This window comes from Agrilus planipennis, unplaced genomic scaffold (assembly GCF_000699045.2).
Source record: "Agrilus planipennis isolate EAB-ADULT unplaced genomic scaffold, Apla_2.0 scaffold117, whole genome shotgun sequence".
Taxonomy (NCBI): domain Eukaryota; kingdom Metazoa; phylum Arthropoda; class Insecta; order Coleoptera; family Buprestidae; genus Agrilus; species Agrilus planipennis.
Window position 1 is genome coordinate 289,894 of NW_020438912.1, and position 25,982 is coordinate 315,875.

General features: G+C 30.0%; 2 protein-coding genes across 2 annotated transcripts; one reads left to right on the forward strand and one right to left on the reverse strand.

Annotated features, from left to right (window-relative positions):
* Window positions 1-1,317: 1,317 nt before the first annotated feature.
* LOC108737490 (peptidyl-prolyl cis-trans isomerase, rhodopsin-specific isozyme-like) lies at window positions 1,318-5,777 on the forward strand. The gene is made up of 6 exons (XM_018470353.1): window positions 1,318-1,435; window positions 1,617-1,821; window positions 1,884-2,003; window positions 2,131-2,213; window positions 3,530-3,672; window positions 5,481-5,777. Exons 1-6 carry the CDS (start codon window positions 1,382-1,384, stop codon window positions 5,593-5,595), a joined length of 720 nt encoding a protein of 239 aa, XP_018325855.1. The 5' UTR covers window positions 1,318-1,381; the 3' UTR covers window positions 5,596-5,777.
* Window positions 5,778-7,558: 1,781 nt separating this feature from the next.
* On the reverse strand, window positions 7,559-24,236 carry LOC108737503 (nose resistant to fluoxetine protein 6). The gene is made up of 12 exons (XM_018470376.1): window positions 23,540-24,236; window positions 15,949-16,110; window positions 14,291-14,511; window positions 13,960-14,168; window positions 13,651-13,724; window positions 12,522-12,706; window positions 10,817-11,146; window positions 10,560-10,753; window positions 10,370-10,496; window positions 8,499-8,688; window positions 8,292-8,437; window positions 7,559-7,961 (listed from the first exon to the last, which is right to left on the reverse strand). The coding sequence occupies exons 1-12, from the start codon at window positions 23,850-23,852 to the stop codon at window positions 7,818-7,820; spliced, it is 2,295 nt and encodes a 764-aa protein (XP_018325878.1). The 5' UTR covers window positions 23,853-24,236; the 3' UTR covers window positions 7,559-7,817.
* Between the last annotated feature and the right edge of the window lie 1,746 nt (window positions 24,237-25,982).

Sequence of the window (25,982 nt, forward strand, 5' to 3'; positions counted from 1 at the left end):
AATATTTATCACATTCAGATAAATTGTAGTTTCATTATCATTTTTTCATTCGATCCTATAATTTTATCATCGCATTTGAAACATTTATTTTTAACAACCTGCTCTTGGTAAGTATTGTGCCGAAATAGTCAGGCGTGAATCGCAATTGCAAACGCGTTGGTTTTCATCAGCACGCTGTAGACATTTCCGAGGATGGTTCGGACTTATGCTGGAATTTTTGAATATCCAAAATTGAAATACTTTAAAAAATTATTGTTTTAAATTTACTTATTCACTTAACATACTTGCAGAGTAATGAGAATTACTGTATTAATTATAGATTTTCGGGGAGGTATAGCTACGACTCCTATTAGAACGGCGACATTGCCTTGTGTGGGCCTCGTGGGCTGCTCTAAAGGGCGCACAAAGGGTATACAACACCTTACCTCATTCGCGCATCATTACGAATACCGCATGTGACTTTCATGAGAAAAAATTTAATATCTTTTGGGAAAATTTTAAAATATAACCGTTCTATCAAATAACTAACATAAGTTTGTTTAACAAGACTACCTAGGTACTTTTGATATTTTACTAGTTGAATTCCATTAGGCAAATGGTGGAACTGTAAAGTTAGGTTTGTTTAAGAATAAAAATTCATTCTATATTCTAATTTATTTCATATTAACTGTTTAAATCGTCATATCATAATTCCCGAAATTCAAATACATATTTGATTTATTGAAAACGTTTGTTGTATATTTATTCAAATGTGGCATAATACTTCCCTTAAACTACGACATCATAAGATTTTCTACAAATTATGGGTTTGTATTCAACGTGGTCATTTTCTGTTTAATATTATTTCATTTATTTTGTGCTATTATATTCAATATCATTCTTTATCACAATATGTTGTACCAGTTGCACCCGCCGAACTATTTGAAACTTGAAAACATATACAACTAAAAAAACCTATCATGAAAAAGTTTCAGAACTAGAGGCGAAACGTCCGTAAGTGCGAGTTTTGTAATTTAAGAATAAGAAAACCTTGCGACCCCCATGTTTCTACATTAAAAAGCTAACGTTCTTCCGGATTTTTTTATAAACGCCATGCAAGTACATGATTTACGTAAGTAGTCACATTATTGAAAGTAACTGACTTAAAATACCATCAGATGTATGTAAATCTATCTACTAATTTTATTGAAATAAACCAATTTATTTTATTTTACAGAAATCTTATTTGATCAGATATTCGAAACGTATAAAAGCACCCTAACAAGTGAACTTATTGAACGCACTAATTCAATTATGTTCCCGAACAATGCACCAGATTGTGTCGAAGCACTGTGATATATGGACGTGTTTTTACTCAAAAAGTTCATTACGTGTATCAGAAATGAATACTGTCCATCTGTTTGGCGTTTTGCTACTTTTTATCCAATACGTTAAGGTAAGCTTCTTTGTCCATAAATAATATCTAAAGCAAAATTTGGCAACGATTTGCAAAACCGAAAAATTTGATAAAAGTAACGATAAAATTAGTCTATTTCTGTTGTTAAAGAACTGACTATTTTATATTTTTTAGTTTTTTTTTTAAAGAGTGTTTTTAATTGAAGTTCTTTGTTTATCAGGCAGGAGAATACAAAGTAACCGATCAAGTATATTTCGATATCAAAAATGACGAAAAGAAACTTGGAAGAATAGTTATCGGACTATTCGGGGACATAGCTCCAAAAACTGTAGAAAATTTTAAGGTGATTGCTACCGAAGGAATTAATGGGAAAAGTTATGCTGGAACCAAGTTCTTCAAGGTAATTCAGAAATTCATCATACAAGGTATGAGAACCTATTAATAAATCATAAAATCTAAAACCTAAATAAAATATTCATTTTTATAGGGGGTGATATTATTCACAATAACGGATCAGGGTCGATTAGTATTTATGGATCGTATTATCCCGACGAAAATTTTGATCTAAGTCATAGATCAGCAGGTTTTGTTAGCATGGCCAACACAGGTATGCATATTTTTATTTTCTCAAAACATGAACGAAATGACATTAAAAAAATTTCAAGAAAATATGTAACAGAGCTTGTTAAGATGCTGGTATATACAAATACAATTAATTTATTTCCTGATTGAAGGCCCTAATACAAATGGTTGTCAATTCTTTATAACAACAGTCCCTACAACTTGGTTGGATGGTAAATACACAGTTTTTGGAAAAGTAAGTGAGAACATTTTAGAATCAAAATCATTCAACACATTTTGTATCAAGTATCAAATGTAAATCAACATTTTGTAATCTACGATATTTATATTCTTTAAATTATTTTGATTTTTAATCGTAGAAACACAAAAATTTCTATTGTTTGGAAACTTTTAAAAAATTTCATCAATGAAATTAAGACTCACAATTCATGCAAAGTTTTCTACAAATTATAATTTGCGACTTTTGCAAATTCAGACGACCTTTTTCTAAATTAACTATATGTATCTACTTTAAACATGCTCGAAAACCGTCTTAAATGTAAATATTAAATATCACTAGTCCTTACCCCCTATCAGTCACTGCGAACTCGAAACTCGAACCATTGCTTCGAGTGGTCGAAATTCACTTTTATGAACAATGTTATGACGTAGTGTCGGCCATCATTCTTTTCTAATTGTTGCTGTTGTCGGCCATCATTCTTTTTCAATTGTTGCTGTTGTCGGCCATCATTCTTTTCTAATTGTTGCTGTTGTCGGCCATCATTCTTTTTCATTTGTTGTCGCATTGTCACTGATGTCGGCCATTATGGTTTTTTTAATAGATGTAATAGTAATCAATGATTAAAATTTAAAGTACATTACACACTGTACACTTCAGCATAAGAAATTGCTGATACTAACTTTCATTTACGTAATGCAACTTTGCCCTGTGCTGACAGCACTCATATTTTTTTTTATATATAATTCAGTAACCCCCTTAGCTTTTCTACATACGTACTTTGTCCAACACATAAAATACTAACAGAACTTAGAGATCGCCCATTAATTACGATAGAAGGGAGGGGTTTTTTCGGAAAAACAAAGAAATATCACAAGGAGGAGGGTGTAATGAGATACCACGAGTATTTATTTTTTCGTTGAACACGCGATTTCTAAAGTATTACCAGGACTAGACTAGGGGGGAGGGAGGGCGGAATAACAAAGTTGATTAATGGATAACCCCCTAGTGCCTTTCCTCTTTTTTCTCTGTAAATTTTCGCTGACAAAACAAACAAGAGAGGTGTTTTAAACATGAGGTTACTAATATTGGTACTGCTTCTCAATGGTTTTACCTATTTGTTTAAGTAACAAATTAAATATTCAATATTTAAATCCATTTTCTGTCAATATAACTTAATAACTCAAAATGCTGAGTTTAAAAATGCTAAACGGTCAGTATAAAAACTACTGGAAACTTGAAATACCTATTAAATACTAACCAAGAGGGATTAAAACACTAATCAATAAAATATAAACATCGTTTGTTTATATGCCTATGCCGAAATTTTTCAGGTAATCCAAGGACAAGAAATTGTTCATATAATAGAGCACAGCAAAACTGATCCGGATGATAAGCCTTTAAAGCCTGCAATTATTTTTGCAAGTGGAATCATACCAACACCTGAACCATTCTTAATTTACGATTTTTCGTATGGGTAAGAATTTCGAATATTAGACAATATCAGATATCTACCTAATAAACGTGTCGTAAACAATATCTCACATCAAAATATATTTTTAAATATTTCCTTCAAAGGAGCGGAATCAACATCCCTGTATTATATATATTTCTTTCGAGTTATTTCCGAAATTTGTCAAAATAAAATAATAGAAAAAGACATTAAATACATATAGCACCTGCTTCTTTCAGTATATTAAAAGTTTTGAAAAGTAAAGACAACGGGTTTACTTTCATTCTAATTCCACTTTTAAAAATTCTAATATCAGGATAAACAACCAAAGCTTTTCAAAATATTAAAAGTCTTAAAACCGTATTTCATAATAATCTTATGCATCGTCCACCAAAGTTTCAACAAACGATGCATAAAGAAAAAAGGTACCGTGGTACTTACACAAGCTTTTTTTCCTGAGCTCATCGCTAAAAATAGATTCTGCCAGTTTATACCTAACAAACAGTGCAGTATAAGGCATTTTACAGTTCTGGTTATTATTTACGATAAAATAAATTGTAAGGCCTTCAATATAGAGAATTCTGCACCTATTTAAAAAACGTATACTTGATAGAGGGTCATATTTATGCAAACTTAACGAAGGCATTAGTCTAATCATAGGTACCTACATATGCCATTTATTCGTAATATTTAAATCTAACGCAAAGATTTAACAAAGATCTTATAATTAATCAATAATGGCAAATTTTGCAAGTAGTAATTTGTAAATTTTTACTAAATTATGTTTATTTAATAAAAGTGTCCTAGGCGATTTAGTTCTCGTAACTGTATCATTCTTTTATTAACCTATTAGTACTATAAATTAATTTCAAGTAAATTGAAAGGGAATTCACAAATCACGAATATAATATTATATGTTTGTAATTTATAAAGTTATTATTAAACTTACCAACAACAGGATCGCGGTTCCCAGAACTACAATTTAATATCTCGCTATTCCCGCATTAACAAAGGAAATCATATAACGAAAGTCTATATTTATTAAAAATTTAAAACACAATTTTAAGTTCATCGGTAAATGTTCTGCGTAAACACGACCACTCTCCTCGACGTACATTACTCGAATCACTTCGATTTTAAAAACGTTGTTTATCATGTGACCTCGTCCCTTCTCGTTACCTCGGTACTTGATGGACCTTTTTTGCCGTTTATGAACAAACAAACAAAAAACGACATATACCTACTTACATGATGTAAAAATAATAAGAAAACCGAAGCGCATCTACAAACCAAATCGGTATTTGATGTTTGACATAATAAAAACTTAATAAAGTATACAATTAATAATATTTTTTAACTTAAAATGCAATAGGTATAACATTTTCATAGTGTAGCAAGACTCGGGCAAGACGGTTTGAATTGACACTCGTTTATTAATAATTATAAAATACACTGATTTTGAAGTCCAAGCCACCTTAACAATAAATCATTAATTTAACATTAATTCGTATTAATTACAACAAAGAAGCACCTGTTTATGCAACCTCTTCTACGCGACTTTTACATAAAAGTTGCCTCAGCGGTAATAATTAGATGTTAATTAGATTATGTGAAATATACCTTTACAATTTTGATATTTAACTAAGCATTTAAGTCGAGTAAACCAAAGCAATTGAAAATTCAATTATAGATAGTTTGTTTTTTCAGTAGTCAGGATAAAGACAATTCAATTTAAAATAGTGCAGGTGTAAAATATTGTTTAAAGAAAACATAATAAAAGTGCTCTTATAGAATTTTTAATATTGCTTGAAGTATTTATTATTGTTTTTTAGGGTTTTGGAATGGCTCAAAGCTGGATTTGTTCCTCTATCATTTTCTTTCACTATCCTGGCATTCTTCCACTGGGCCATAAGAAAACTAGATAGTTTTAAATATATTCATATGTAACCTGAAGTGTTTTATAAGTATACTTTTTATTATTCACATAAGGCTTGCCTAGGCCTTTCTGTGCAATTTTATGTTTATTCACAATCAGATTATTTACTATTACATTCTACGTAATTGATTGAGTTTTGAACTGCTTATAACTTTGAGTGTTATACGATAAAAACTTAAAAATAAAAAGGACATACAGGAAGTAAGCTAACCCTTTTTCTTTCTCACACATGCTCATGCATACCGGACTTTTTGCAATTTGAATAGCAGATTCTACAGTCCAGTTTACGCAAAAGTCAAGAATATATCGAACTTGTTATGTCTTGTCTTCAAAATCAAGACAATATCAAAAACAGTATGAAATTAAGATCAAGATCAAGATCAAATTGAGAAACTTATGTTGTTAAGACCTCCGCCTATATTAACCAACCGCTTAATATGAAATAATTGCAGTATTAAGTTTGGTTTTCATATTAAATTATTTTTAGGAAAGTTTGGATATAATGAGTCCGTTTAAAATGACATACCGTTTATTATGACTGATTCTCAAGAAATCATATCCGGCTATAGTGACCCAAATGATCAATAATAACATTTTCGCTCATTTTTCTGACCCTTCTTATGTATATTGATTTTACAATTCATCGTTCTTTTTCTTTTTCTGTTAATAAATATATACAATTTATAGTTTTTCTCTCTATTAAACTAAATAACTAACCAAACTAGAAATTTTTTTATTTTCTAAGACTACGCTTTGTATGACACCCGATTAGTATGACGTGTTTGTCATTTCCCTTCGAATTCATTATAAGCGGATTCTATTGTCTATTTCTTCAACGTTCAGCAAGTGAAAGGGGAATTAAAAAGGGTGTTTTTCTACAGTCTAACTGTGGACTGAACCTAATCTCCAAGGGACGACGATTGCGCACTGTAGTCAGGAAAAATATCGGATTGTAGAGCATTATGGGGAAGGGGGAACGTTTACGCACAATAAGATGTGTTAGCTATAGATTTCACATATATGAAAATATTAATATAAACGCATATTAAAAATATCTTTAGAACTGTATTTTTTGTGGTGATAATTCCCCCTCCCCCCACAGAGATTTTTTCCGCGGTTAAGTCGCTCAGTAGGGCACAATTTCCTGCTTTGGTTTTTGCTTATAATATAATATCCCTAATATATAATAGTTAATTCATGTTTATATATTTTAATAGGTACTTATTAATTATATTCAAAATATTGATACTTAAGATCAGGGCTGCTAAACGTGGAGTCCATGGACCTCTGATGGGTCCATGTTATGATTGTCCGGGGGTCCAATCCTACATCAGTCATTATATTATTATTATTATTGAGAAAAAGACAAAGTTAAAAGGATAATTTTGCCCTAAATGTTTTTAAAAAGCGAGTTATTTTTTTTAACGTTATCAGTTATTGATCGTAAATTGTTTATTATTTTCATTTTCATATTTGCAAATTAATTTATTTACAGTTAGAGTAGGGACAACAAGACAAAATTGGAATTTTCATTATTTTTTGGTAATAGAATGATATTTTGGATAATTATCTTGTCCTTCGGCAGCACTACAAATGAGCATTTATGAAATTTAAACAATATTTTAACTATTATCAATCAAATTTACAAAATAAAGCACAATTATATTCTCTTAAGAACATTTTGTTTGGTTTCACGTAAATTGAAAATTATTTAATTGTGTGAAAACAAGAAAATTACAGTTAAATGTTTCGCCATGGATGTAAATCTTTTTCAAGGTAGATATTCAGTGTTGATATGTATGCAGAGTATAGATAATTTGAGGATGAGGTGAACTATGGGTATATAATATTGATCTTAAAAACTTACCTTAAAAAATCCTTATAACAAATGAGAAATATCGATGTGGTGTTTAAAAACTTCTTGCCTTATTGGCTTTGATTTTGTATAATTACAAAAGTAAGGGAAGCAATGGGAATATGAAAATTATTTATTCCACACAACTAACAAGGATACTTGAAAATTTTTCGTTTACAATACATACATGTCTGCAGTTAATTATACAATAAATATTAATGTGTATGAAATAACCATTAAAAATAAACTGTATACCTATTAAAGCATACATACGCAAGCGTACTTATCTATATCTACAAAATAAAAAAAAAATAAATTATAAAACTATCACAACTAATTCATTCTTAAAGCTTAAGCTAGGATCACAATGTTTTTCATTCATTCAGTTTTTTTGGTTTCTAGCGACAGTTTTGTTCTCTGTTTGCTAAATACTATATTCCTAATGTTGTTGAATGGCATCTCTATAAGTAACGTCAGTATTGTTGATAAAAGAATTATCCAAAACGTTTCTTTTATATTGATCTACAAATAATAAGAAAATTAAAAATGCAAGCCAAGAGAAGACACTATATCTACATATCTAATAAATAAGAATACTTTCATGTAGAGATGGATCGATTAAAGTAATTTTGATCATAGAAATGCTTTATTTATACTACTTAATTGTTTTTCCATTTCGTATTGAACCCCAAATATGTATTTCAAACCCTACAAACCCCGCACATATAACCCAAGCGTTTTGAACCCTTAATTCCATAACCCAGACTCTAAATTTCACCAAGTTCGCATAAGAGTAGAACTTAATTAGTTCACCCTGTATGTTATCGTCACATATATAATATAGGTACTTACATTTTTTAAAAAGAATCCATAGTAATCACTATGTCTTGTTACTCCTACATTAAAGAAGAAAACTGGAAATTGAGTTAGATAAACTGTGTAAGAAATGCGTGTGGTAAATAAAAATCCCCTCCATGATAATACATCGCCAGCTAAACCTTTAATAATAAAACAAAAATTAAACTTAATAAGAATATTATTACACTTTTTTTAACGTACTTTTGTAACCCATTTGATGAGTAAATATTATCCAGGCGAATGATAAACACCAGAAAATTGGAACTATGGCAGCATACCAAGCTGCATCGAGTGGATTATAAACATATTGAAAATGACCCATAAACGAAGGACCAGCAAGGGATATCACAAAGAATAGCAAAGCGACTACGTGACCTATCCACAAATGAAACTGCAAGAAAATTTGAATATAAAAATTTCATATTCAGAACGTACAATTAAAATCGAAACGGTAGATAATATATTTATAAAAAGCCCTCTTTAAGGCAATCCTTGTAGATCTGTACAGTTTTCCAAATTAACCTATAAGGCTTAGTAAGTATTAAAAACTCTTCTGCAATTGTAATTGTGTGAAAATCATACAACATAATAAAAAATGTATTATTTTCGTTATTTACGATATAAAACTGCAGAGTAGAGGTAAACCTAGCTTAGTTTATTGTTCATAAATAATTAAGGATGTGAGATATCTCAGATTAATTGATAGGAAAGAGTGAGGGTGCGTGCCCAAACAAGTCTTAGGACTAACGATGATAATGTTTGGACGGTGGGTGCGGCAAAAAAGAAAAAGGTTTCGATATGTTCTAAGAATGATAACGAAACTACCAGAATAAGAAAGGAGAGATAGACACTTGAAGGGCTAGTTAAAGACATATTAGATGCAGAAACAGAAGTAAAGGGGAGCAGCCACCATGTAACCGCCTTATCTTATCTACGCCTAGCTGGAATTGCCTATTATGATATTATTCAAATGGAGTATGTTTTGTATTTGTACATACAAAACTCAAAATAGTTTGAAAGCTTTAACAACGGTGTTTTCCACACTGCAAAGGCAGGTAACAATAAAGATAATAGTGTCCTAGCAATGGCACAAGATAGACTTCCGACCGTCCCTTTTATGGGTGTCGATATCCATTATTCGACTAAAGAAGATAATAAATTTCTTGAAAGTTTTATTGTCTCAGTCGCGAGTTTAGAAAATACAGACTTTAGATTACAAGTTTTCGTAAATAGATACGTATATGGGATGATAGAGTTTTCGGGAAATGCGAAGGTTAGTGTCGAATCAGTCTTCGGACTGGTAATTATGAACAATGTGTAGTCTTCCTTTTTCTCCCGGCGCATCCACCAAATTATACAATTTAAATACATATACATACATAATTCATGTTATAAAGGGTGTAACAGAAATAAGTGCCGAGTTTGCAGGAGGTAATAAAATACTATAAAACATGAAATTTAAATAAATATTTGTATGTTCGACAGATCACCGTTTTTGAGAAAAACGCAGTTGAAAGTACAGGTAAATTTAATTCCATCCCTGGTATATCAATACGACAACGCAACGTCGTGTTCAATCAGCTGGGAATTAGCAGCATCGGTGTTGTATTTCCTTTGTACTTTTTTGCTAATGGCCTGTAAAAGTTATTTGTCCTTTTGTCGTTATCAATCGCTCATTCGCAAATAGGTCAGTAAAACACTCACTATTATTACAATGGCGTTTAGTACGGCATAACCTTGTGATATGATTCCTACATTTAAGGGTAGTGTAGTACTAATTTGTTTATGTTTATCTTAGACGTTCGATAATCGGTAACTTTTACAATCTGGATCCACGTAACCGCACAGTTTTTATCGTATTTTTTCACGCACAGGACCGGCTTCGGATTGTAAATTGCTTTAACCACGCTGCTGAACGATTGTTTATTGCATCTAGTTTACATCCCCCAAAGCTCGGCACTTATTTCTATTACACCCTGTATATATACGCCATATAAAATAGTTATTCTATCTTTTTGTATCAGTAATAATTTATAAATAAATATAAATTGTAAAACAATATTGCCACAAACCTTATTTAGTTTAATTCCCTGACACGTGTGTAACATATATCCCAGAAATATTCCCATCACATAAACTGTCAATCTGTGTGCAGGAATAATGTACATATAGTCTGCTGTCCTAAACAGCTGTTGTATGCTGTAATAAATAAAATTTTGGATTAAGTGCCATTTACCAAAAAAACGTCCTTTAACTACTTACGAAGTACCATAATGAATGTAATTAGACAAATTTTTGGTATAAGTGGCTAAAAATCTCATTATAGTGGAAATAATAGCAATAGCAATGAGTCCCAGACTTCCTCTTCTTGGCCATTTCCATATCATTAATACAAGGAACGGCGATAAAAAGAATAGCTGGGTGTCTATTCCTGTATGGTGCGTATGGGTCAAACACTAAAATTTTAAACAATAAACGTATAGGGAACACAGGTAAGGATTCTCCAACGAATTTATTACCATATTTTCGAAACCAAAATAATTGTGAATAAAAAGCAAATTTCTCCACCAATGTTGTTTGCAAATGTCTGAGTGATGAGTAACGACTTGGTTCCAATAGGGACCATTGCTCAAAAATGGTAATAAGAAGGTACAAAAGAGAATCAAAGCTCCCAATGTAGGCAATATACGCATTATTCGGGAGACGTATTCGTTTACTATATTAATTTTCTCAGACTTTTTGAGTTTACTTATGAAACTGTAGGCCGTTAAAGTTCCTGACATCATTATGAAAGGATCGGTATACAAACTGGCTGCCCTGCCGAAGACTGACCATGGCTTACCCAGTATCTAAAATAATAATAATAAACTACCAACAATCTGAAAAGGACCCATACTAATAAAATAAAAATTTAGGAAATAATTAACAGTTGTAGGTTTATACATAATAATATCGTAGATTTTTAATTGCATTTAAAAGGATTTATAGAAGTAAAACAGTACGTATTAAATCGTAACTATTTTAATTACGAAATTAAAATAAAAGTTAATATATTTAATAGTTTTTTTTCTTCAGGGTGACTGTCAAAAAATTATAACATTGAAAAAAAAATAAATTTCACTGTCAGGATATCCAAGATAAATAGTCTACGTATTAAAGTTACTTTTAACAAAACAAATTTGAACACACCCTGTAGAAGAAAATACTAATGAATATACTAAGGAAAACTGTAAAATGTATCCATAAAGGAGCGTACTCTTTTGTTACAACTTTCTGTTATCCTGTATACAGATTTCTAGATCGAAACTGTAATTTCTTGACAGAAACCTGTAATGAATTTTATTCAAATTGCCGAGTTGTCAAGACTTTTACAATAGTAAGCATTCTATAGCCTATGTTCTCCTAATACAAAATGGGGAAATCTTCCCCAATCGTGCGCTGTAACTGCACAATACAGCAACGTACGTTCTTTCTTCGCTGTTCGGGAGTCTACTGAATTCGCACATTGGTAAAATTAACAGCATTCGCATATTTCCTAATTGTAGTATGATATTTTTGCCAAAATAATCAGTGAGAGAAATATGTTAAATGGGTTCTGCATCCACTTAACTACCTACTAAAGTTAGAAGATGCGTGAACCTACTATTCGTAAGCGCAACGCTATAGAAAGTTATGATCTCCTGTTAGTCAGTGTGACGCTCCAGCGTCCGAAAATCCGTATATAAAATGTACCTAACTATATGGTATTTTTTTATTTAAAACATGTAGAATGGGTAAAAAATAATTAAAATGTTGTTGACTTATTTATTAATAACACTTAATACTGGAGAGTCAAAATAAAAGTTTAATTTGTCTTATTTTTCCTGTTCGCTGTAATTAAAAAAAAAATGACGTAACGTTCGTTTAGATACGAAATAGAAAGTCTTTTTACGCATAAAAACGATATGTTTGTAGTATTAAATATTTTCCGCTTTTTAATGCATCTAACACATATTAATAATGTTTAAAAAAGTTGTTAGAAAAAAAAACTTCTGTTAGAAGGTTACATTGCATTCAATAAATTTCTTAGAATTCGAGTTTTTTGCAACATTCATCTTTTCATTGTCATAAATCTCATTGAACTTGACGCTTCACTTTATTAGTATTAGGATTCAATCACTATTGAATTAATTCACTTTGACAATGTCACATTTTTACATTTTTCGTTATGTAATGCTCACTTACCTCACTCATTTCTGTCCGATTCATATACGGAACAAAGAACAAAGCCAAGGCTTTGTGGGCCATTATAAGGCAAAGTGCATTCAGAAATCTGACTCCATGAATTGCTTCTATGTCATTTGAGGGTCTTTTTGTTGAAAAAAGCGTCTTTACATTTTTCCGAAAAGAAAAACATAACAACCATTCACCTAAAATATCATAACATTCTATAAATCCTAAATCGGTTTGTGTAATTTGAAAACTTAACAAAAATTCTTAAGGATGTTTGGGAGGTATGTATGTCAAAATGCTATTCAATTCTAAAACTCCTGTAAAAATTACAAATCGATTCACTAAACCGTTAAAAAGTTATTGAAATTTTAAAAAATTGTAATTTTACACGTCATTTTATGGAGATTCGTTAACCGAACAGATTAAATTTATTTTTATTAACAGAAAAAAAGCTACCAGAAATTTCAAACTTTTATAATAAGTAACTTGAACTCTGGAGAATCACTTTAGCGTAAGGTTATTCAAATTCACTAAATGGTTATCGAGGAAAAAATGAAAAATTAGCTGAAAATCTCGTTTTTACTTGATAATATAATGATAATATTTATAATTGTCTGAAATAAATGCAATTTTAAAGTTTTAATTATTATTTAAACATATTAAAAAGTTTTACGCTCGTTATTAATAGAGATTGAAACTAAATATTTTTTTGTTTCGAAGTTGAAATCAAGGCATATTCACTGCCAAAGTCAGTTAAAAATTTTCCATATTATTCGCTATTTCTTATATACCGTATACTTTTTTTTTAGTGTAGATAGTATTTATTTATCCCATGATATGCTGCAAAACTTAATTAATCACAAATTTCTAATTTTATGTACTCTTGTCTCCGATTGTACCTCCCAAACATCCTTAAGTGTATTGCAATGTGCACGGAACTACAAAGTACATTTTTATTTTACAATAAACACAATTAATTAATTGTCCATCAAACAAAAGGATTAATTAGCTTAGATCTTAATTTGGTTAGTTAGCAATACGTATAATATGTATTTTATATGGAAATAATAGCAGAATTGATGACCTTTTGTAATAGAAAAAAGGGTAAAACATTATAATATGTATGTCCGTATTCACTTACTGGTTCCTGGTATGTCGAGGTAATCGAATATGGTACCAACTATACCAAGGGCAACTACTGTTAGAAATAGGCATCTGAAAGAGCATGAAAGACATTTGAATTTTAAATTATCATTCTAACAATAAAATAGTGATATCACTAGATATACCATTGTGAATAGATTTGCTTGCTTCAATAAAATAATTACGATAAAACTATTTTCTTAATTTAAACGACTGCAGATCGTTCAGAAATTTGCTGCTGTTTTGATTTTCTTTTTAAAAATTAGTGACAAATATGTTAGTCTTTAAAAATAAAATATATTCGTACCCTACAAGTTTTGTTGAAAATGGTAAGGGCTCTTTCGGTTTACTTTGACACATGGACGGATCAACGTCCAACTGAATTGTCAATCCTGTATTGTTAAAGATTTCATCAACCGTATTTTTTAATCCTAGCGACACATCGCTTGCAGAACAGGATTTAGGAACGCACAATGCCCAGCTAATGCTAGAATACCTCGGTACCCGATGACCAGGCTATTAAAAAAATAATTTATCGTTGCTTTTAGGTGATCAGTTAACATTTTATAATTTATAAAAAGGTTGTTTCTCTAAAATTTAATAGTTTTTCTAAAGAATTAAACGAATATTTTACTCACATCTCGAAGTTTGCTTTTAAAAGGCGAATAGGAATGGACTAGGCTATAAATGGCATGCAAATATCGGGTCGTTGGTTCTTGAACTTGAAGACTTGCCAGGCAATATTGTCCCTCGATGTTCCATTTTTCAGAAACGGCATTTAAACATTCATCAAAGTCTCCAAGCTGATTTATATTTCCACTAAGAATTCCCGATGGAATCTTTGCCGAAGAATCGTACACTGTAATACAAATTAATTGAACGCCATTAGATTAATACATCGGTGGAGAAGAACATGTTGATAAAGGCAAAACAAATTGCTAAATCATTGTTGTAGCGAAATTAAAATTCTCCTTGACATTTCCCTTGTAGATGTTAAAGAAGATAATTGTAATGTGACAGGTTAACGAATCATGCTCAAAAATGTTTATGTACCTATGTTACATTACAGTATGTGAAAGTTAGTTTATTAACTTTATATTAACAACACTTACTTGTTCTTCTTGAAATAATGAAAATTAGAAATTTAAGATAAAAGCAGCGAAAAATTGACCTTACAGTTTTCTTGTAGAAAAATAACTTAATTTTGCTAATAGGATGAAGAGGACAATACTAAATGAACCTATGATTATTATTAATTTGTGTCATAATACGCAAAAATTATTGTGAATATTCTATTGTTCCCTGCTTCATTTTCTTATTCTGTTTTTTTAAATTTCATTGTTACATGTAAAAGTAAAAGTAAAATCAATGATAGATAAATACGTGGAAACTTATGCAGTATTTTACATTTTATTTATCCTTTCTAACATATATATATCTACAGTTACGATTGATATAAGTGAGTCATAGTCTTCAAGGTTTGAAATCAGTTTCAAAAGGATTATTTATCAAAACAAAAAATGAAAATAATATTAACCTACGTGTCTGCCATTATACGTATGACGAAATAGTAGCAGATCTTGATATTTCTAATTTTTAAGATTTTTATGGCGTTAAAAAATAATTTTAGTTCATCATTAGCATCTAAGCATTTCCGAAAAATTGTATTATACTTTTGATGGGTGTTGAACTTCTTCCGCGTGCTTAAATCGTGAGGTCAAGGTCAACAACTTTCACCGTAAGTTCATTAGAGGCAGTTGGTGATGCTAATTAATTCATTCTTTAAACATTAACATAAAATTACTGTTTAAGATAGCACGTATTTTCACGAAAGAAATACGATGTGTGCAATAACATGAAACTACTATAACTGTTCATAATAAAGGAAACATGATCAGACACGAAAAAACTTTGAACCTGAAAATAAATGAATAAAGCCTGTATCCTGTCTAATTTTTTATTTTTATTACGAACGATTATGTATCTATAATTTACATAATCCTCTGTCTGAGGCAACACCATAAATCATACATGGGATTTTTTATTTTAAATATAATTTAATACCAGATTTTTGCTAGTTCCTCTACGTGTCAGCGAAATTACTCAGAATCCTATAACGAGGTTTTAATCTAACGATAAGCAAATTAAGATTTTTTTCAATAAGAATATTAAATGTTAATGTAATCCTGAAACCGAAGAAAAATGTTTATCTAGTAAGAAAATACGATATATCAATAAAGTTGAAAAAGATCAAATCGAGGTTTGTGAAACTGAACTAAATGACTTATCTACTTACTACTAAGTGCCCATAATTCATATCGTTTTAGGGCCTGAAGATAAAGACGATTTTGATATTTACAACTGTTGCTGATTCCTTTAACAGAAGTGAAGTCCAGCGGTGGTATAGAAGTAAACAGGCGTTTGCTCATATGGGCTAAAGCAACAGTGTAACTAACATCTGAAATATAAAACAGATATTGGTTTTATATGTATACCAATATAATAATTCTAACTAAGATCTACTGTCTAACAATAAGGTATTAGTTGTGTAGAAAATTAAATCTAGCAAGGATTAAAGTTTCTTTAATTTTTAAAAACACCACATCGACGTTTCCTTTTGGATATAAGGTTTCTTCAATGTAGGTTTTTGAAGTTCATAAATTTTTATTATAGTTGAAACATCGGTGTGGTTTTTTAAAAATTGTCCTCATGTTTAAAATTATACAAGAAATGGAGATTATAATAAAGTATTAATGTTTAGATACACATCAAAATAATTTTTTCGAATTATACTTCAGTTTCTACTTAATTGTTTTTGAAAATAAAATAACATTAACTATCACGTTCTTTATTTTTACGACCATGCATAAAGGTCTTTCCCAGTGGGTGCAATATTTAATTATAATAAATTATTATTTATACATTGGCAGGTCCTATTGGAAAATCCACCATGTTTTTTAGTTGATAAAATTTTTTCTGTCGATATACCAGAGACACGTGTTGACAATTAATGCTACTATTAATGTGAAATATCACTGCATCCGCATATACTAGCACACATGACAAACGAATAGTCGAATAGAAAAATGAATTAATTATCTCCTGACGATCAATAAAGATGCAAATATATTCAAACTCTTCAAAATTAAGGAAGTGAGTACACGTAGTTAAAAAGATAAACCAAAAAGAAACAGTACAAAAATACTGATGCAATTTAATCTTTTGACTTTCACTGCTGTTATATATTCAACAGATGATTTTGTTAAAAATTGATATATTGTAATCAAACTTTTTTTAGTGTATATGAATGCATAGATTAGGTAATGAAAGTGGATCATTGGTTTAAAACATCGGCGTTAAAAAAAGAAAGATTATTTAAACAAAATTATACAATTGACTAATGAAAAAATGAGAATACGTTTATGTAATATTAATAAGTGACAAAAAGTCCTTATTACAAGTAGCATTACTACATTTTGATAATTTTACAAGTTTTATTGTACTGTCAGTAGTATAGGGACGATCTTGATTATTATCTGACACGCATGCAAATCTGCAATATGTAATGGGTGGATCTTTGCTATTAAAATGCAGACATTTCATAAGTAGACATAACTACAAGTGCAATTGTTTCTATTGCAAATGTGTTTACACTTGAACATTTGTAAAATATTTGTGGTTACTAACTGACATAATTTCCCGATTGCACAAAAGTTTATACAAACTTATGTTTAAGTAACAGTGTCAAATACAGCTTCAAAACGTTCAAAATAATAAATTTAATCTTTTACGATTTATATTTTGGATTAATCCACATCTAGATAGTAGAATGGGTTCTAAAGTTTAAAAAAGTGGTAAAAAACGAAAAGTTAAACATTTTAAAATAAGAACAAGGATATGTAAGACACCCGAAAAATAATGTATATGGATATAGTAAAAATAAAAGGAAGAGTAACCAAGTAACGTCTCCAATATCCGGAAAATTGCATGGAGTACTTCAAGTTGTAGTCAAAAAGGTTGGTTTTCCGCGGAATTATCTGTCAACAACTTTATTAGGCAAATCCAGGGCAACCTAGGATTGACCAGCGTCTCTATTTCGGTTATTTGGTGTAGAAAAAAAGTAAAAGCACTTTCAATGTCAGCAAAAACTGCAAAGTATTCTTATTTCAAAATTTATTGTAGTACCCAGTTCTACCCATTATAAGTTACTTTAATTGGACCAATTATCACAACAGGGTCAAAAATTGACGAAATTTATCTTGATGGATCCTTTTAAACTTATTTGAACTATGTCACCATTCTGAAAAAGATTAAGATAAACCAAAGTTTTGTTTCGCGTGAGATTGTACCATTTTGTATATTTTTATTACAGGATTATTTCAACTAATCTCCTTTTGACCATGTTGAAGTCACATAAATTTTAATGTACATATCTCTAGTGTTATATTTCTGATAAAAACTTTATTAAACGTAAATTTACTTTCAAACCATGGCCATGAATAAGAAAACCATTCCAACCTGCCAACCACACCATTGAAATAAATTTCAACACGACCAGGTGAAATTAATAATTTGGCATAAGTGCACCTACTTAAACTAACCTTTGGTGCATACAATTTTCTTTTTGTTATATTCGAACTAAGTAATTAAAGTAATTGCCATAATAATATTATTACCGTTACAAAATCGTGTCACCAATAACTAAAGCCTGCCATAATTAGAATCAACGGTTATGAATATTTAATTTTTTTGGAACATTAGAATTGCCTTTCCACCATCTGCGCATGTAGGAGTATTACCATTAGGGTGAACGTAAATTATCGCGCTGTTATAAGCGTTTAATCTTTTGAAATTTCAAATACAAATTCAGTTAAATCATTATGTTAGACAACTTTCCAAAAAATAGCAAAAAATAACGAAAAAATGTTTTTAATTTACTCCACAGGGGAAGTTAACCCCGTCGTGCTCATTTGTATCTATTTTTATGGAAACTTCTTATGTTGAAGGGAACATTTAAAACAATTATTATGCATAATATTTGACAAGTCAATATCCTTAATCATGAAAGGACCTTGACCGTAAAAGAACCTTGTCAAACATCAACGAAGTTACGATTAATGACAATTTCTACGGATGCTAAACGCTGTTTTAAGACTGCAAGTAAATTGATTAGTGTTGTCAGAACTGTCTACGTCGTGCTGATGAGATACAAAAACATCGAAATCGCGTTCCATTGTCCAAACTTTAAAGGGAAACCTCATGCATAAATTAATATTATCGGCGATTTCTGCAACAGATTTTCTTTTCGAATGTAATCGAGTCCTTATTTCTTAGGAAGAAAATTTACTATGAGATATTTTAATTATTAACAACGAAAAATGATAAATAGTATCTCAAATATTACTACCACCTTAGATACTAGCAACAATTACATCATGAAATAATATATCTGTTTCAAAAACCAAATTATTGTACTAAGAACTAGAATTGAAATTAAAAACATCTTAAAATGTTTTGATAACAAGTGGCTCAAGAGAGTTTCCTTATATTGGTAAGAATTAAATTTTAAGCAATTGGGTCAACTGAAACACTTCATACTTTTATATAAGTAGACTTTTGTAAAACTTTGTTGAAACTTTTAATAAGTGTGTTTTAGTCCTGTTAGCTACTACAGATTACTACAGTAATTATTGGTTACTTATTCTAGTATATGTATAAATAATAATGGACGAATTTAGAAGCATCCACATACATCCACGCTTTCTGATTTCATTTACAATTAGTCCTTTTTTGAACAAGCTTTCTACGTATACTCTAAAAAGTAATATTATCAGTTTTTCAATTTTAACATGAACCGTTTTGCTGCTTCATAAATGCGTTTGATGTTCTCAACTCAATGTATATGCATAAGTGTAACGATTAAATTTAAATAAAAGCATTTTTAAAGTTTTTTCTTCGGAGAAAGTAAATCGTTGTAATAAATCTATTGGGCAGTATGTTGCACATTTTAAATAAAATTAGCGTAAAATTACTTGAAGAAGTTACTCGAACTTTTAAAGAAATGGGCTTATTGTAAAATGAAATACGGTAGAAGTGAACTTTGTTACGTCATCATCTACTAAGGTTATCTAATTTTTAATCTCGAGGTCTTTATCAGTGTCAAATATTGAAAAAATCTCCCAAATCAATGCTTCATTGGCTTCTATTAACATTTCTTATTACTCTCTGAAAACACAACTTAAATCAAAATCTGAAATATTTTGTTGTTGAATTAGTATATAAACTGACAAAATGTTGCAAAACCTGTTGAGTGCTCTCTTAAAATACAGTTTTACTATCAAAAGTATTTTAATAATTAATAAGCAAAATTGTTGAGTCAACCTATTTTATTGTAAGCAAAAGTTGTTTCTTAAAAAATGAAAAGCTGAATCATGCTGGAATTTCTGCGATATTTCAGTTAGTGAAAATAATATTCAATTCACATCAAAAAATGATTAATAGAGTAATAAATTCAGCAAATAATTTTTTAGGTATTCTGAAGAAACGCTGCTGAAACCTTTACCTAACGGTTCTAAAAGAATTCCAGATGTTGGTGATGTTCAAATGTTCTACGGAAATATGTAAATTATAAAGCTGAACAAATTTATAAATCACAAAAAAAAATTAAAATACGGAAAACCTTTTTGGACCGTACGTTGTTCGAAGAAAACTTGAAATATCAAAGACAAACGTTGGAAAATGTGGAAAAACCAAGCGTTATTCAATAAGTACACAAGTGAAAAATGATTCACTTGAAAAAGCTGCTTCGATCAATCTAGAAGTATTTTTTGATTAGGATATGACGAAGATATGATGTTGTGGGACAATTTGAGAAAATTAGTTAACATCGATATTAATAAATAACTACAAACAGTAGTAATCGCCGTTTCTGGAACGTTGCCTGGGGTGCTGCAATATTTTAAAATTAGTAGGTAAACTTGTTTACTTTTTAAACGTAACTGAGACATCGGTCATTTAAGATTTTTTTCAGTGCATGTTAACTGAGAAAACGCATGATGACTCACAGTGACCATTTAGTTATTTTATTAATTGAAGGGGGTGCAATTCTTCGCATTAAGTAGCCCCTACTAGTAATGGATTCATGAATGTTACCTTTGCCAACGGGGTTGCTTATTTAAATTCTCTTTAATGTCGTCTTAACTGTTATATCAATTCTTAATACATTCGAATTAAAAATATGTTAATACATATATTAATTTTATATTATAGGTTGCAATTTACCACTGCCCTAAACTCTTTTACAATGCAATAGTGCGAAGCAAATCATTGCTTGGCCTTGAAGTAGACGCCGTTCTCGTAAAAAGAGAAAGGAAATAAACAATAAAAAATAATTCCTATTCTTACTTCTATTATATCTATATTACAGCACTTTTACATGAAGCTATTTAGTAATTAAATATCATTTTTTTATATTTGCTAATGTAATCCAGCTATAAACCAGGTACATTAGTTAATTCGTTCCCTCATCCGCTTTTTTAGCTTTTTATATCATTTTTGTTTCCGGAATGGTTTATAATACTATTCAATGCGTGATCATTGTAAAGAACTTTTTATTCGATATGAGTCTTCTTGAAAATTAATTTCTGGCTTGAAACGCATTAATAATTGCTAAAATATGTAGTTTTTCATGAAATTGTAAATGGATGTACTAAAAAGTATCGAATTTCGATAAATAATTAATTATTATGCAAAACTATAGACACAAATGATTTATCACAACTGACTAAATTATTCTTGATCTGTGTAAATTAATTTCAGTCGAAATGACAACATAAAAACTTGCACCGTCTTTTTTGGTAGTAATAATGAATTAATAAATTAAAAAATAATTATCAATAAAGTCTTATTGTAAATAAATGAAAATTCTGTTCAAAGAATTCATCATTAGAATTTCGCAAAACAGTTTATTTTCATTAACCAGTAATAGATAACAATAATCCATTTATCCATATAAGGATAACTGGTCAAAAATGATTAATAACCTATTTATTACGAACATAATAAAGAAAGAAACAGTTTGTTTTCTATTAATATTTCATCATTTTTTTATCTTCCTTTTCAAATATCAGGACAAAGAAATAAAAATAAATACTAATTATTTTTGCTTGTCGCGTGTAAATAATATAAATATTCAATTGTTATTAAAATGATTCATTTGTCCTGAGTGGAGTTGCAAAAAGCAAACACAGGATGTTCATCTTCGGTCAAATAATGATTAATTCATAACATGGGTGTGAAGGAATACATTTTTGTCGCCTATGTTAAGGTTATTTATTATGTAATATTTATAATCTGGACTCCTTCAACGAATTGAATAGTAAACCTGTGTTAGTAAAATATCAAGAAAATATGGAATAAAAAATTGTTATTGTAATGCAAAGGACTTTAAAAAAATCTAACAGAGCATGTGTAGGTAAGCTTAAGGCCTAGCGCACACTGCAGTTACTTAATCGCCGCGACTGAAAAGTCGCAGTCGCAGGAAGTAAAACCGATGCGCGCACTTGAGACCAAATACTCGAACATTTTAATTATTTGCAATATGAGCGACACAGAAACAATGTGTATTGTGGCATTGTTATTGCAAATAAATGCTAATAATACTAAAAGGAAGTAGAAGAAACAATACTGGTTGAATCCTATCATAAATCAGAGATTAATAGATTAGATCCAAAACACTACTTGATGTTTCTTCTTTCTTTGCAACAGTGAGTTGCAACAATTTAGTCCGTACGATTCATTCTACATCCGCGACAATCGGACCGCAAGAAAATTACGACCAATTGCGATTTTCTAGTCGTAGCGATTATTTAGTCGCATATGCGAGCACTTGCATTTACTAGCCTGTGTTAGATTTTTCCGACTAAATAAGCGCAGTGCGCGCTAGGCCTAAGAAAACTAGTTTTTATGCTAGAAATTATTACGTTATATTAAGTTTATCATCAATGCATGTAATTAAGTATCAAGGATTTTAATAATATAATAATGGAGTATAGTCTTTATTTAAGGGCACATAATTACATAGAATAATATTTTACATTGCATATAAATTTTTGTTAACACGCTAGATCAAAAACAATTCGGTACCTCCAAATTGGAACTTTTCAAATTAATAACAGTTTTATTGCTTTATCAGATAATTTATTATTCAAGTTAGAGAGCTAATATAGTTTTTCGATTTGAATTTATTATAAAAACTCAAATTTAANTTGTTGTTGTTTCAGTTTCTGCACCTCTTTTTTTGCCTTTACGCGAAAATTAAAAAATTACTTTGAAAGAAGTAAACAACAATTCAATAATAACACTTATTTACGATTTGGAAAAACTGAACAAGATTTATGAACAATTTTTTAACCACGCTTGCTCACCTACGAGATTTTTTTTATTTCTGGTTTACGATTAGTATAATCTAAGTGCAGTTTATAGCTATTGACATTTATCACGTAGATGCTGAAAGTTCATTTGTCTCTCGGTCTAATAAAGAAGGGATAATTATCTGTTAATTATTAATTGCAACCTAAATTACAGTTGTAACCGCATGTTGTTGTGTTATGCACCAAACTATCTGTGCATTTATAATATTCATCGGTGTATACAACAAACGGCAGTTTGTGTATAATAATTTTAAAACAGTTGTAATACTTGAGAATTTGTAAACAAATTACACATAAGTAGTTTACAGCGATTCTCATTCTTATGACATAATTAATGCGGCATTTATTTAGCTAGCCGGTAACCTCAATATTCGACAACCATCAGCAAAAAGCTGCAGACGTTAAATCACATTATCATTGCATTAAAACGTATTATCGTTAGATGGTCGGACATACCTTCTTCGATGCATTTTTCTATATTTCTTATACACTTTCTCGCCTTCGTGGGTCCACTTTCCGTTTCGTCGGTAACCACTTTCGATTTTGATACCGCGTCAAAATCAGAATCGCACACATTTTTCAAATTAACGTCCACAAACACCGGCTCGAAAACGGTCAAATTCGTTTTATCAACGACTTCTAGAATTACGTTCTCTTCTAGATTGTTCGTCGCGGAAGGCTCTATAAAGTCAACTTTAAGATTCCCGGACGTTATGAAAAAGGCAAAGAGCGTCGTTAGACATAAAAGACACGAAAAAAACGACTGCATCGTTAATATAAAATCACACTTGACCTGGATTTCAAATCTTTAATCTTCAATTACGTACACTTAAAAAGCATCAACAGGTAGATAGTGTGTCTGTTCTATTTTGTTCAGTTACATACTTCAAAACTTTCACGAAAAGTTTACCGATCTCGAGGGGTATAACGTAAATTTTCTTCTTTTTCTTTTTCTCAAAAAACAATCGAAGATCAAGTGTAAGCGCAAAAATCAGACTTATCTCTAGGCGACGCTATATATGCAAGCTCACCCCCACCACGTAGCGTAAACTTTTAAAACACACTAATTGTGAGATTCTTTAAAACTCTGTCACGAAGCCGGGATACCTTGCGGTACATGTATGAAATCTACAACGACCATGTTCACCCACAACTTACAAGAACAAGAATAAAAGTAATTACAATACTTCCAGGTGTATTTATTAACTTCGCTTGAAACAAATCCCCACCCCGTAATAATGTATGATACCTATGGGATCTTGTATAACAATTGTATGTTCAATATAAACAAAAATGCCATTTTCTATTGTTAAGTTGACAATGTCAGTTTTTTTGTTTAAAGATTAAAAAACGTGTTAAGGTCCTACGGGGCACGATTTATCATTAAAAAAAATATGGCCCAAGGAGAGGTTTTCATTCCCTAATTCCCAATTCCGATAAGGCGTTAATTTCTTGTAACTCCATATAAATATTTGCATAAAACAAATACAAAAAAAATTACAAAAATTCATTTAATCACAATAATTTTTACGATACTGACCAAGATACAGTGCATCAAAATAATCGTTGTTGTTTGTAAATAAATGTTTGTAACTTTTTCCGTATTTATTTTATGTAAGAATTATTAATAATTTCTAGAGCCATTTTCAACTAGGAACATAAATTAAGAAACAGAAAATGCTTGCGGCTACTACTTTAATTTATGAAAAATTATATGGTAAGAGAATGGTCTGAGGCAAAAAAATATTATAAGTATTTACTACGTCATGGAAATTCATCATTCAAAAATTTTTACGTGCGGAAAAAGTCCTGCAATCGAACAATATCCTCTTTTAAATCAATGAACGCAAGTTCGAAGTAAACAAGCAATTTAAATACGTTGCCTAAAAAGAAATTAACTCATGGGTGATTTATACATTTTTTTTAATATTAGTAATTGACAAGTTTACGTATTAAAATCGTAATTCTATTGGACACGTGTGTACCGTTTTTTCGCGAAAGAGTTAAAAAATTGACTGAAATTAAATTAATAGGTCATTACTGGAAATTTTTGTTGCTACTTTTTATTAATAAATTCGTGTCAGGAGTAAAATGAATATCTAAATGGACATTTTTTTTAATACTCATCAAAACTATCTCCACAATCATATTCATATATATTTATCGATAGATTATTGTAATTTTCACTAATTTAATTATTCAACATGCATAATTTATTTTTACGAATCCGTTATCGTTAGCCATAAAGTTAATGCTAATGCTCCTGTTAAAATGTTTCAATTTAAAACATTGCATAAAAATGTTAATTATTATTAGTGTATTACTTATGTAATTTCATTAATAATTGTAATAAACTGCAGAATCAAGTAAAATTTTGTTATCGCAATTGTAATGTCGCATTTGCGAGCTTTGAACTAAAGTAATATTTTTTAAGGTTCCTGTGTATCTATTTGTTGAATTTCTTTTGTCAATATAAATTATTAATCATAGTTTTTCTTAGCAAATTAATTCGAATGAGGTTTTTCCTTAAATGTGATTTTTTAACAATTACTAACAGATGAAACAAAACAAACAATACCCGAGTTCAAAAATTTCATCTACTGTACTTGTCCTTAAGGAAGTTACATACATACATATACATTCCTAAAATATTAATTAAAATAATAATTATCTTAAATTTATCTATTAAATTTGGATGATATTAACTTGTAATGTATAAAGTGAAACAGTCAAGGAAATTAATTTGTCACTTAATAATTCCAGAAGTAGAAATTAAGTTTTTCAGTTTTCCGTTTACTTGTACTAGAGACCTTCAATTTTGTCAAATTTAGAAAGTAGCCGTCAATTTCGGAAAAAAGTAATAGATTCTACAAACAGTCGTGGATAATATATGTACCTA

Bases quoted from the DNA above. Each gene is read 5' to 3' on its own strand.
- LOC108737490 (XM_018470353.1), top strand. From the start codon at position 1,382: ATGAATACTGTCCATCTGTTTGGCGTTTTGCTACTTTTTATCCAATAC. The intron at 2,004-2,130 runs GTATGCATATTT...TCCTGATTGAAG, and splicing joins TGTTAGCATGGCCAACACAG to GCCCTAATACAAATGGTTGT. The intron at 3,673-5,480 runs GTAAGAATTTCG...ATTGTTTTTTAG, and splicing joins ATTTACGATTTTTCGTATGG to GGTTTTGGAATGGCTCAAAG.
- LOC108737503 (XM_018470376.1), bottom strand. From the start codon at position 23,852: ATGCAGTCGTTTTTTTCGTGTCTTTTATGTCTAACGACGCTCTTTGCC. The intron at 10,754-10,816 runs GTAATAAATTCG...TTAAAATTTTAG, and splicing joins ATTTTGGTTTCGAAAATATG to TGTTTGACCCATACGCACCA. The intron at 10,497-10,559 runs GTAAGTAGTTAA...TATTTATTACAG, and splicing joins TACATTCATTATGGTACTTC to CATACAACAGCTGTTTAGGA.